Source organism: Phyllobates terribilis, unplaced genomic scaffold (genome assembly GCF_046119375.1).
Source record: "Phyllobates terribilis strain yellow unplaced genomic scaffold, ASM4611937v1 Scaffold_1__5_contigs__length_1240528914, whole genome shotgun sequence".
NCBI lineage: Eukaryota > Metazoa > Chordata > Amphibia > Anura > Dendrobatidae > Phyllobates > Phyllobates terribilis.
Genome location: NW_027362761.1, coordinates 945698459 through 945711022, shown reverse-complemented (window position 1 = coordinate 945711022; position 12564 = coordinate 945698459). Strand labels below are relative to the sequence as shown.

General features: G+C 42.9%; 1 protein-coding gene across 3 annotated transcripts in view; it reads left to right on the top strand.

The window, feature by feature from the left end:
• Positions 1 to 12564, top strand: part of CLGN (calmegin) — a 123454-nt gene that overhangs the window by 51261 nt on the left and 59629 nt on the right. For 2 of the 3 annotated variants that reach the window (XM_073642022.1, XM_073642013.1), the window contains exons 3-4: positions 3412 to 3485; positions 7296 to 7354. The exons of the other annotated variant lie outside the window; for it this stretch is intronic. In XM_073642022.1, coding sequence (XP_073498123.1) covers positions 3412 to 3485; positions 7296 to 7354 — 133 coding nt within the window. The remainder of the gene's footprint in view (positions 1 to 3411; positions 3486 to 7295; positions 7355 to 12564) is intronic. 3 annotated transcript variants of the gene reach the window in all.

Below are 12564 nucleotides of genomic sequence, written 5' to 3'. Positions count from 1 at the left end.
ATGATGTATGCAGCTGGGATGGTGTGACTCCCCACGGGAAGAGTGCGGCCCCAGGGCAGTGTAGTGGATGGTGGGGGTGATGGTGGTGAGAGTCCCAGTACCGGTAGTGCCGGAGGAGCGAAAAAGCACACAGACAACGTACTGCAGTCCAGGGTCTTTACTCACTGTTAATATCCAAGTCACTTCAGCTGGCAATGACTGCCCGAGCCGTGCTGCGTCCACCAGGTGAGGGGCTCGGTCAACTCCCAGGCAGCTCAGGAGTATGGCTCAGGACCCCCTTCAATCCTTCCTCTGGCCTGCCTCACCAGTGACCCACTTTTCTCCAGCTACCGCGGACTTGTGCGGTTAAACGTGGGCCCCATCCTCCGCTGTCCTATATGGTGCCTTCCTAGCAGGTTTGATGAGGTGTCGCACCAATAAATGATCACGACGTCCGGTCTTTGGCTGAGGGTAGTTTCTCCTCCACCAACTTGGGATCCGGCACCCTTAATCTGCCTGACCCTTCACCCTGTATTCTCGTGGGTTCTTAGGGTCCCTTCTACCTTCTTGTTCCTGAGCCCTTCTGTTTCTCTGTCTCTCCTCCTTCTTTCCTGTTCCTTCTTCTCCTCCCTTCTCGTGGAGCTGGGCTGAGGTGACACCACAGCTCCCCTTCACCTCCTCCTCGGCCTCTCACTAGGCCCTCCTGGAGTAGAGCTCCTACAGAGCCTCTACTCCCTGTCTTCTCCTCTCTGGACAGAACAGACTGAACTGAACTCCTAGAGCTAAGATGGTGCCCACCTTTTATACCTCCCTCTGACCATGAGCCCAGGTGACCAGCAACCAATGGGCTCCTTCCTACGCTCAGGAACCAACCCCTATCTGCCCCTACAGCACTGGGTGTTCCACCCCCCTCCCCACTCCAGTCAGGGACATAGTCGGTCGTGCCTGCACTTCTGTCTAGTGGGAGCACCGTTGAGCTGTCCCTCGGAAATGGGGTGTGTGTGCTGTATGCAGCTAACTGAGCCCTGGTCCATACTCCATCCTTACCCGGGAGTGGAATACCACACCTCTGGCAGAGGTGCAATACCCCTGTAGCGGCCGAACCCTCGGGGCGCTACATTTACACACTCCTCAATATTGAAATTGCACCACCAAGAAGGAAAATTTGCGGAATTGTGGAAATCACAGGATTGGTAGACATCTTAATGATATGAAAATGATGAAAAAATGGAAATTAAATTTTCAAAATATCCCATTTATTCAGTATTGCGTTTGAGTACCATGTGTAAAACTGCACGCACTTTACATGCCCTGGCTGCATGACGTTAATGCAGTCAATGATGTTATTGGTTGTCTGAGGAATGTTCTGCCACACTGAATGCATTTGGGTGCGCAAATAATCAAGATCCACTGCTGGCAGCTCCCTTTGTAGATGTGCTCGCTGGGAAGTCTAGAGATGTTGGAGGTGATGGAGCACGTTTAAGCCACAAAGGCTGCTGACAGTAGCACGAATAACATGTGGACTGGCACTGCTGTGTTGAAAAACGGCTCCTGGGACACTTTGGAGAAATGGCTGTACCACTGGTTCCATGAGCAAATCAATGTAACGCCGAGCTGTTAGTGTACTTGGAATGAAGACTAGAGGAGTCCGGCTACTGTACATTAGACCACCCAACACCATAATCCCAGGAATAGGACCAGTGTGACATTCCATGAAGTCCTTTTGATGGCCCATGTTGTCTTCAGTCTACCAGTGAGTCCGAGACAAAAGTGGGACTGAAGAGGATAGACCTCCATTGCAGCCTCCATTGCACCATGACAGCCTTTACAAGCTCTGGCGTGAGTTCAATGTTAACACCTGTAGCTGGACGTCTGGCTCTTAGGCCAATGTCGTGCTAATGGCTTCTGATGGTTTGTGTAGACCAGGGATGTAAAACTGAAACACACAGAGGGCCAAAATGAAAAACTTGAACAAAGTCGTAGGCCAACCAGTATACAGTGTAATGGGCCCCACATAGTCCTCCATACAGAGTTATGGGCCCCACATTGTCCTCCATACAGTGTAATGGCCCCACATAGCTTTCTATACAATATAATGGGCCCCACATAGTCCTTCTTACAGTATAATGGGACCCACATAGTCCTCTATACAGAATAATGGGCCCCACATAGTCCTCCTTACAGTATAATGGGACCCACATAGTTCTCCATGCAGAATAATTGCCCCACATCGGGGTGGTGGTTCTGGTGTCGCGGGCCAAATATTATCATCCTGCGGGCCAAATTTGGCCTACAGGCCAGAGTTTGACACGTGTGGTGTAGGCACTGCTTGGCCCTTAGGCTTGGTATTTGATGTCTAATTTCACTTGCAGTACAGAATGGATCACTGCACGCCATTGTTCTTAGGTGAAGATCTGTTCATGCAGAGCTTATTCTCTGTGCATTTCTTGCTGTCAGTGTAGTCCATCACTACGTTAAACAGTATTGACATCTTGGCCTTTGCACATAGCAATTTGATGGGGTAATAAACCAACATTTCTTAGTTGAAAGATTCTGTCCCTCTCAGTCTGCAACAAGTGGCAATGACTGGCATGTTGACGAACAGGAGTCATTGCACAATGTGATTTTTGAGGTTTTTATTTTATTTTATTTAGATTCGCGCTAGGTACTTGAAAATGTGATCATTTGCAGATCTTAGCAACACCAGCTACTTACTCTATATTAATAACCTTATGACTAGTACTTTTTAGTATTGCAATTTCAATGTTGAAGACTGTATATGTATTTATTTCTGAAAACACATTTCTTCATCCGACCACTAGCCATCCCTATTGTTCACTGCTCTTCTGATGGATCAGACCATTCTCTCTCCTGGGTACTTGGTGTCTACTAGGTGATGAGTATAATATTATAACATTTTCGTTGTGATTTACTGTAGAACATTAGCTACTTTGATAGTGTATTAAAGGGAATCTATCATCAGGTTTTTGCCATCTAATTTGAGAGCAGCATACTGTAGAGACAGAGACTTTGATTCCAGCGATGTGTCACTTATTGGGCTGCTGCATGTAGTTTTGATAAAATCACTGTATTATCAGCAGGAGATTATCACTAGAGGACTAGTAAACCTGCTGCCATGTAGTCAAGCATATCATGATCTCTTTATAACCCACACCTGCCACTGATTGGGAGCTTTCTGTGTACACTGGGCAGGATCATACAGAGCTCAGCATTGAGAGAACTGGTAGATCTGCAGGTGATAAAACAGCGATTTTATTAAAATGACAGGAAGCTGCCCAGTAAGTTACACATCGCTGGAATCAAGGTCTTCCCCTACATCATGCTGCTCTCAGATTAGGTAATAAAAAATTGGTGAGAGATTAGTCTTTAATTGTATTAATATGTACTAAAGAGATATTTTATTCATTCTAGGTTATATACCAGACGCCTGTCCCTAGTGGTGATGTGTTCTTCTCTGAGACGTTTGATGATGGATTTTTAGATAGGTATGTTACTTAGTATATGCATATCGTTACTTCTGTATGCATTATTTATATCGTCATTGGTGACTCAGTAGATAGCACTGATGTCCTCAGCGCTGTAGTAATGTCTTAAATCTACCTGGAGCAACATGAGTATGGAGTTTCATATTTTCTCTTCATTCTAACAACTGGTCACTTCAAAGATTTCCAAAAAGTCAGTAGGGGTTTTATATATCGAGGTAATCTAATTACAAAAACAAAGTCATGACATGCAGTATTAAAGTGGTTGTCCAGTGAAAACAAGTCATCACTTGTCCACAGGATATATTACAACGTGCTGACCAGTGGATGTCACACCGTTGGGAACCGCGACGATCGGCATAACGGTGAATTTTTATCCCCGACTGGAAACTTTTATCGTCGTTAAAAATTGCTCAAATTTTATAGGGAACCCTTAGGCTGTGTGCCCACTATGCTTTTTTTAAGCGTTTCCGCAGCGGCAATTCCCCTGCAGAAGCGCTTAAAAAATGCTTGGTAGAAGGCCTGCCATGTTCCCAAATGATAATCCACATGTGCTGTGCACATGCTGCGGAAATTTCCGATGCGGATTATCATTGCGGAAAAATACGCAGCACTACCAATTATTTTGCGGAAGCGCTGCGTTTTCGCCGCCATTGACTTGCATTGGAACGCATGTAATCTGCATCACTGGATCTGTACATGCGGAATCCAAGCGTTTCAATGTGCGGATGGTACCCGGGTTTGAAGAAGAAGAGACTCTCCTCCGGACCCTGGTACCATAGAACCTGTAAAAAAAACAATAAAATAAAAAATAAATATTATACTTACCTTCTGATGGTCCCCGGAGTCCTTGTCTCTGCTTGCCGGCAGATCGCGGTGGACTGAAGGACCTGCGCTGACTTCATTTAGTCATGTGACGGGTCACGCAACCGCTGACGTCGGCGGGTCCTTAAATCTACTGCAAGCTGCTGGCAAGCAGAGACAAGGACTCCGGGGGCCATCAGAAGGTAAGTATAATATTTATTTTTTACCATTCTTTTACGATCACACTATATAAATCCATGCCGGTTGCATGGATTTATATAGTGTGACCAAGTTGTCAAGCACTTTCCAAGTGATGCTAAAATCGCTTGGAAAGCGCTTGACAACCTGCATGCGGAAATGCATGTGAAGAACGCTTCACATCCGCATGTCCCTGGCAGGAAAAACGCATGTACAATCCGCATGTACAATCCGCATGTGCTTTTTCTGCCAGGGAGATGCAGAAACGCTCAGGAAAAATCCGGAGCATTTCTGCATCGTGGGCACATAGCCTTACAGAGATTTTACATAATCAGTAAGCGTGATACAGGATACATATTCATCTTAACTCTGCTGTCCTGCTTGTATGATCTATACACTTGTACTGTTCGGGTCAATATGATCCGACCTATTAAAGTCTGTTAATTTTAACATTTAGCTACTCTAAGCGTATTATTTGAATACCAGTTGCATTATTTAACTGTATGTGAACATGGTTGGTCAAAAATACATGAAAATCAAAACTTCAGTTTGCTTCATTTTCTTTAGAAAAAGGTTGTACTTGTACAGGTTCACTTACAGTATATTCAGGCATATTATATTCTGCACAAAAATACCTCACATGTGCTTTACATAAATATTTACTACAACTAGAACATGTAATATTTGTTTTATTACACGAAGATGGTCATATTTGGCATCTTTTCCTTTTTAGTCTTTTTCCAGTGCTGGTGGAGGCCGTGGGTTTGCTTTGTGGAGCATGTTGCTGGATACGCTTTACTATGGCTGCTGCTCCTTCATTTCGGGGTTTTACTTTTCTTCTTAAAATAGATGGCATAATAAGTGATTTTCCTAATTGTTCCAGAAAGAGTCTTCGTTTATGCAGTTTATTGGCATTCTGATCAGGGTTTATTTCACGCCAAAATACAAATGCATTGTAGGCAGATACATCAACAATGTTATAAAATAAAACCATTGGCCACCGATTGTTTTTGCGTTTGCTTGTGTACACAGCTATTAGTTGATCTAGTGTATCAACTGCCCCTTGGTGGGTTTATAATCTAATGTCATCTACGGCTTTTTGTCATCTCGACTACTTACTGTGTTGTCATGGTGCATCGTGCTCCTCAGAATGACCTGTTGTATTTTTTTGGGAATGTAAGAAACCACTGTCGTGTTTCCAGTAAAGTAACACAGTGAACTATGAACATCTCTTTTACCAAGGACACCTTGCATCAGTTCAGGCTTGCTTTTTCTTACAGTGTCCAGCATTGTGAGTTTTTGTTTTAGCAACAGCTGCCCCAGTTGGTGTGATGTAAAAAAGTTGTCACATGTCACATTTTGTCCTCTTAGTCCATACATCAAATCTGAAATGACTCACATACCCTGATTCTTTTCAGGTTTTTCTCCAGGCTTTTTTCCTGTATATACCTGAGCGTTTAGACCGTATGAACTGCTCCTGTCACAAAGTGTCCATATCTTGATGCTGTACTTTTCTGGCTTACTCAGTATATATTGTTTGATCTGGCACCTACCTCAGAATGCTACAAGTTGTTCATCCACAGTGACATTTTCACCAGTATTGTATAATTTTGGAAGAATCTCTATCCATTTATGCCAAACTTCTCTTATAGTGGCTAGTTATTAGAGAATTATCTGATGTTAGTAGAGGACAATTTTCCTGCCTGGGCAGAAGTCTGCAAGTTTCAAATTCTATTTTTGTTTTTAGACTGAGTTGCTTACATCAGACTAGTTGTCTGGGTATCTTGCCTCATCAGATTCAACTTCAGAATCAGAATTCTCGTAATCACTTTCCCCACCACTTATGTGGTCCTCATCTTAGGACACTTTCTCCAGTTGGATATCTTCTTCAGAATCTGAGGCGTTGGCAAGCTTTTACAATTCAGCTTCACTCAATGAACGTCTTTGCCACATTATTATACAACTTTTGAAATAATGGACACGCACTAATTTCATGGGGTAAAATCAGCGTTGTGGAATAAAATAGCACTATATAAATTAACAACAACAATAATAATAATAATAATAATAATAATAATAATAATAACAATAAAATCGCAGCAAACACTAACCAGTTTAGCAACAATAAGAGCTTATATACTACAGTGAAATAGACCTGCACAGACTGTACTCAAAGACCATCCATCTGCAATAACTTGCAAATGTATCGAGTGCACTAACCTGTAGGAACTGGAGAAATCGATAAATAATAGTAGATGCTTTAAGTAATCCTAATCCATAATGATATTATAAATTATTTATGTGACTGAAAATATCGCTGGAGATCTGTATAAAACACTATTGAGTCATATTGACCCGAACAGTACATATGTAACAATCATTATTTCGTACAAAAAAACTTAAAAAAAACCCCACTCATAATAACACCTATCCATAGACAAACTTGCCTTACCACGATTTGCAGATCCTCATAATAAATAATCTGCAGCTTTACAAACTTTTTTTGGGTCAAATAGACCCGAACAGTACAGAAGTGTTAAACATATTACTCTCACAGGACTTATAAGACTGAGGCCATGTAGAAGTCTAGCTCAGTTCTCACTATTCTGGGTGGTGTAGCCACACTTTCCATTGGCCTTTGGATTAGCCTTTGCTTCTTCTCAAATCTCAAGGATCAGCAGATTGTAAATCACTTAATTGAAAAAGAGAATTTTCCTTAATTGCAAAAATAGAAAGTGGCAGGTTCCCTTTAATAGACGGTAAATTGTGCGGCACATTACAAATCTTAATTTGAGCTGTCTTTAAATTCAGGTGGGTCCTCTCAAAAACCATGAAAGAAGATGCTGATGAAGACATTGCTAAATATGATGGTAAGAAATATTCAGTTGGCGTTATTCCTATGTATATGGTGGTGGTGAGCCCCAGTGTGGCAGCTGAGATATGACATTTATGCTTTTCATATGTGTTCATTCATAACACTGGGAATGATCATCTGGAGGTCACTTTTTAGCTTCAATGGCTTCTAATACCAATTCAACAATCTGATTCCTTTTGTGTTACCAATCATACATGTCTGTGCACTATTGACTGTGGCAATATTTCATAATTGTAGAAAGACTCTTGGGTGTGGTGTCATACACTTGTACCGTCCAAGCTCTGCTTATTTTGGCAGAGCTGGGAGAAACTGGTATTAAAATGCCAAACGTTGGATAATGTTTGCATAACCTAGAGTTGCGCAAAAATGTTGTGACTTGTCAAAGTGTTTACCTAGATTTTTTGTGAAAACACTTTGATAAATCGGAGTCTAGGTCATTTTTCTACAGGTATAGTAACCTGGTGATGGCAATGCTTGTGCGAAAATGTTAGTTTCATTGCATTAGAGCCCTGGAAAATGTGCTGCCAGTACTGCCTCAGATAAACATCACAAAATGCTGAACCATTATGCCCATTCCTGTTAATCAGAAATGGGAATATTTATATCCTAGATTTAGCTAGAATAATCAAATTTCAGGTCATTAGATACCTGACTAATGGGCTTTACTAAGATAATACCAGTGCATGCTGTACTGGGTCAGTAATAGGACTTTAGGTAAAGTGCATTACTAACCCAGTTGTGCCCTTAGATGGGTCGTCCAGGCTTGGGTTCAAATCTGTAGTCAATGTATGTGACTGCAGACTTGTGAATGCTCATAGTGCGAGCTGTCAGGATTCTCCAGTGCCAGCGCTGGGAGTGGGCGGTCACGTGACCCGCAAGTATGCGATTTGCATACCTCTGGCTACATTCCAACTAGACGTATGCGACCATTCTCAAATCATTTGTATTGAGTGAGGCCGCACACGTCTATTTGGCATGTGACCACTTGTATACAAATTGTGATTTAATAATAATAATAATTTTTATTTCTATAGCACCAACATATTCCGCAGCACTTTACATTTTAGAGGGGACTTATACAGACAATAAAAGACATTACAGAATAACAATAATCACATAAATTAACAGATACCAGGAGGAGAGAGGGCCCTGCTCGCAAGCTTACAATCTATGAGGAAATAGAGGAGACATGAAATGTAGATGATAACAATTGCTTGTATTGTACGGTCAAGCATCAATGTAATAAATAGGGTAATCACCTAATGCTAAATGAACCAGTCACCAACCAGTATGTGAACAAGTATAGACACATAAGTCTATTAAGTACATGGGGGTGTGTGAACAGATGATACCTGGTTTGGAAGGAAATTTTGTATGGGAGGAGAAAAAAAAAGAAAAAGGGATAGTTAGATAAGGGAGGTGGGGCCAATAGGCCAGTCTGAAGAAATGCGTTTTTAGGGCACACTTGAAACTGTGGGTATTGGGGGTTAAGCGAAGAGTCCTGGGTAGTGCGTTCCAAAGAATTTGCGCAGCACATGAGAAGTTTTGGAGACGGGAGTGGGAGGTTCGGATTATTGAGGATGTTAATCTTAGGTCATTAGCAGAACGGAGGGCACGGATAGGGTGGTAGACTGAGACGAGAGAGAAGATGTAGGGCGGTGCTGAAGCATGGAGCGCTTTGTGGGTGAGGATGATGAGTTTATATTGAACTCTGTAGCGGATGGGTAACCAGTGCAACGACTGACACAGAGGGGAGGCATCGGTGTAGTGGTTGGCGAGAAATATGATCCTGGCTGCTGCATTTAGGACGGATTGAAGAGAGGAGAGTTTAGTAAGAGGGAGACCTATTAGTAGAGAGTTGCATTAGCCCAGACAAGAATGAATCAGAGCGACAGTAAGAGTTTTTGCAGAGTCAAAGGTAAGAAAAGGTTGAATTCTAGAAATGTTTTTGAGGTGTAGATGACGAGTGATTGGATCTGGGAAGAGAAGGAAAGATCTGAATCAAGTATAAACCCAAGACAGCGGGCTTGTTGCTGGGGAGTAATGATGGAGCCACACACGGAGATGGCTATGTTGGGCATAGATAGGTTAGTGGAGGGAGGAAACAAAAGAAGTTCATTTTTTGACAGATTCAGTTTCAGATAGAGGGAGGACATAATGTTAGAGACAGCGGAAAGACAATTACTGGTGTTTTGTAATAATTCAGGGGAGAGGTCAGGAGTAGTGATGAGCGAGTATGTTCTGTCCACCCTTTCGGCGTGCATGCTCGGGTGCTCGCCGAGTATCTTCAGCGTGCTCGGCCATTATGTTTGAGTCACGCCGTGCGCATGATTTGCGACTGTTTGACAACTTTAATACATGTGAGGAATGCCTAAGAAACAGGCATTCCTCACATGTATTAAAGCTGTCAAACAGTCGCAAATCATGCACGCAGAGCGACTAAAACATAACACCCGAGCACGCTGAAGATACTCGGGAAGCACGCTCGTAAATCTCAAGTAACGAGCATGCTCGCTCATCACTAGTCAGGAGACGATGTGTATAATTGGGTGTCATCAGCATAGAGATGGTACTGAAAACCAAATCTACTGATTGTTTGTCCAATAGGGGTGGTGTATAAGGAGAAGAGGAGGGGGCCTAGGACCAATCCTTGAGGAACCCCGACAGTAAGGGGAAGAGGGGAGGAAGAGGAGCCAGCAAAAGATAGAGAAGTAGCGGTCAGATAGATTGGAGAAGAACCAGGATAGAACAGTATCCTTGAGCCCGATAGAGGGGAGCATCGTGAGGAGGAGCTGGTGATCCACAGTTTCGAATGCTGCAGAGAGATCCAGGAGAATCAGTAGGGAGTAGTGACCATTAGATTTAGCTGTTAGTTACAGTTTCCATTTTAGGACATGATCAGAAATCAAAATCAAACATCAGAATGATGTCAGTTTGAGGCTAAATACCCTGTCTGACAAGTGATTCTGACAAGTGATTCTGACAAGTGATTTTTAATCACTTGTCAGAATCACTTGTCAGGATCACTTGTCAGACAGGGTATTTAGCCTCAAACTGACATCATTCTGATGTTTGATTTTGATATCTGATCAAGTTCTAAAATGGACACTGTAGTTAGTAAATCATTAGAGACTTTAGTGAGGGCAGTTTGAGTGGAGTGTAAAGAGCGGAAGCCGGATTGTAAAGGGTCAAGAAGAGAGTTATCTTAGAGAAAGCGGATGAGACGGGAGTAGACCAAGCGTTCCAGGAGTTTAGAGATGAAGGGAAGATTAGATACAGGTCTGTAGTTAGCAGCACAGTTTTGGTTGAGGGATGTTTTTTTTAAGTAATGGATGTATGCTGGGAAATGAGGAGGGAAAGATACCGGATGAGAGAAAGAGATTAAATATTTTAGTTAGGTGAGTAGTGACAGCCGGGGAAAGGGACTGAAGGAGATGTAAGGGAATAGGGTCACTGGTGCAGGTAGTAGGGCAAGAAGATACAAGGAGCCTGATTACGTCTTCTTCCGTGACTGGTTCAAAGACAGAGGGAGCACTAGATGCAATGGGAGAGGGAGGACCGTGCATGGTATTAAGGGGATTGGGAGAAAATTTCCTGTCTGATATGGTCAATTTTTTCTTTGAAATAATTAGCCAGGTTGTCAGCGCTGAGGTCGGTAGTCGGGGCTTTTACTCTTGGATGGAGGAGGGAATGAAAAGTGTCAAAGAGGCGTTTAGGATTTTTGGAAAGTGAGGTGATGAGGGTATTGAAATAGGTTTGTTTGGAGACTTGAAGGGCGGAGTTGTATGTTTTAAGCATAAACTTATAATGGATGAAATCTTCAGCCAGATTGGATTTTCTCCACAGACGTTCGGCACACCTGATGTTATGATCTGCAACATGAACTAAGGAAAGATAGGGGAAGGCTGTCCCTACAGTAAGACTAAGCTGAATCCCTACAATGTAGCAGGCTGCCTGTTCCCAGAGAACAGACCCGCCTTAGTCCTCGGCTAGTCTGAACGAAGACCTATAGCATTAGGGGAGGGGTCCCTAAAAGAACTAAGGACTGGGACAACAATGGGACACCTCCTAAACAGAGAAGTTGTTGCAGAACACAAAAAGACAAACTGACAAAAGGTACTAGAGGTCCCAGAAGGACCAAGCGAACTGACAGAGAAAGGCACCGAAGCACCTGGCTAGCAAAACAGTCAAACACTGAAGTCCAGCACAGCCAGAAGGGCGGAGCTGGAATCTAAAGGCAGATGGTCACGTGACCGCAAAACACAAGATGGAAAAAACAAACAGGAGGGTTCTAACACCTGGAGCACCGATGGAGAAAACGTGTTTGTAGTGTGTGCCAAGGTTGTCGTCATCTGTGCCGAGTTGTTCTGTGTGTAGGAGGAGCAGCTTCATCCAGGGCACTCTGCAGTGTATCACTATAATGTTTCAGTGCAAAAGATCAGGTCCAGCATTTTTCCATCTTAGTGTGTAGGAGAGTTGTGGTTGTGGTTATGCATCAGCAGTGGAGAATCCTGATAGCATGCAGTGTGCGAGCCGTAAAGATTTCTAAGTTTGAGGTCACATAGACTGCTTGCAAACTTGAACCCCAGCCCTGGATAATCCCTTTAACAACTTTTTAAAACCTTTAAATACAGTACAGACCAAAAGTTTGGACACACCTTCTCATTTAAAGATTTTTCTGTATTTTCATGACTATGAAAATTGTACATTCACACTGAAGGCATCAAAACTATGAATTAACACATGTGGAATTATATACTTAACAAAAAAGTGTGAAACAACTGAAAATATGTCTTATATTCTAGGTTCTTCAAAGTAGCCATCTTTTGCTTTGATGACTGCTTTGCACACTCTTGGCATTCTCTTGATGAGCTTCAAGAGGTAGTCACCGGAAATGGTCTTCCAACAATCTTGAAGGAGTTCCCAGAGATGCTTAGCACTTGTTGGCCCTTTAGCCTTCACTCTGCGGTCCAGCTCACCCCAAACCATCTCGATTGGGTTCAGGTCTGGTGACTGTGGAGGCCAGGTCATCTGGTGTAGCACCCCATCACTCTCCTTCTTGGTCAAATAGCCCTTACACAGCCTGGAGATGTGTTTGGGGTCATTGTCCTGTTGAAAAATAAATGATGGTCCAACTAAACGCAAACCGGATGGAATAGCATGCCACTGCAAGATCCTGTGGTAGCCATGCTGGTTCAGTATGCC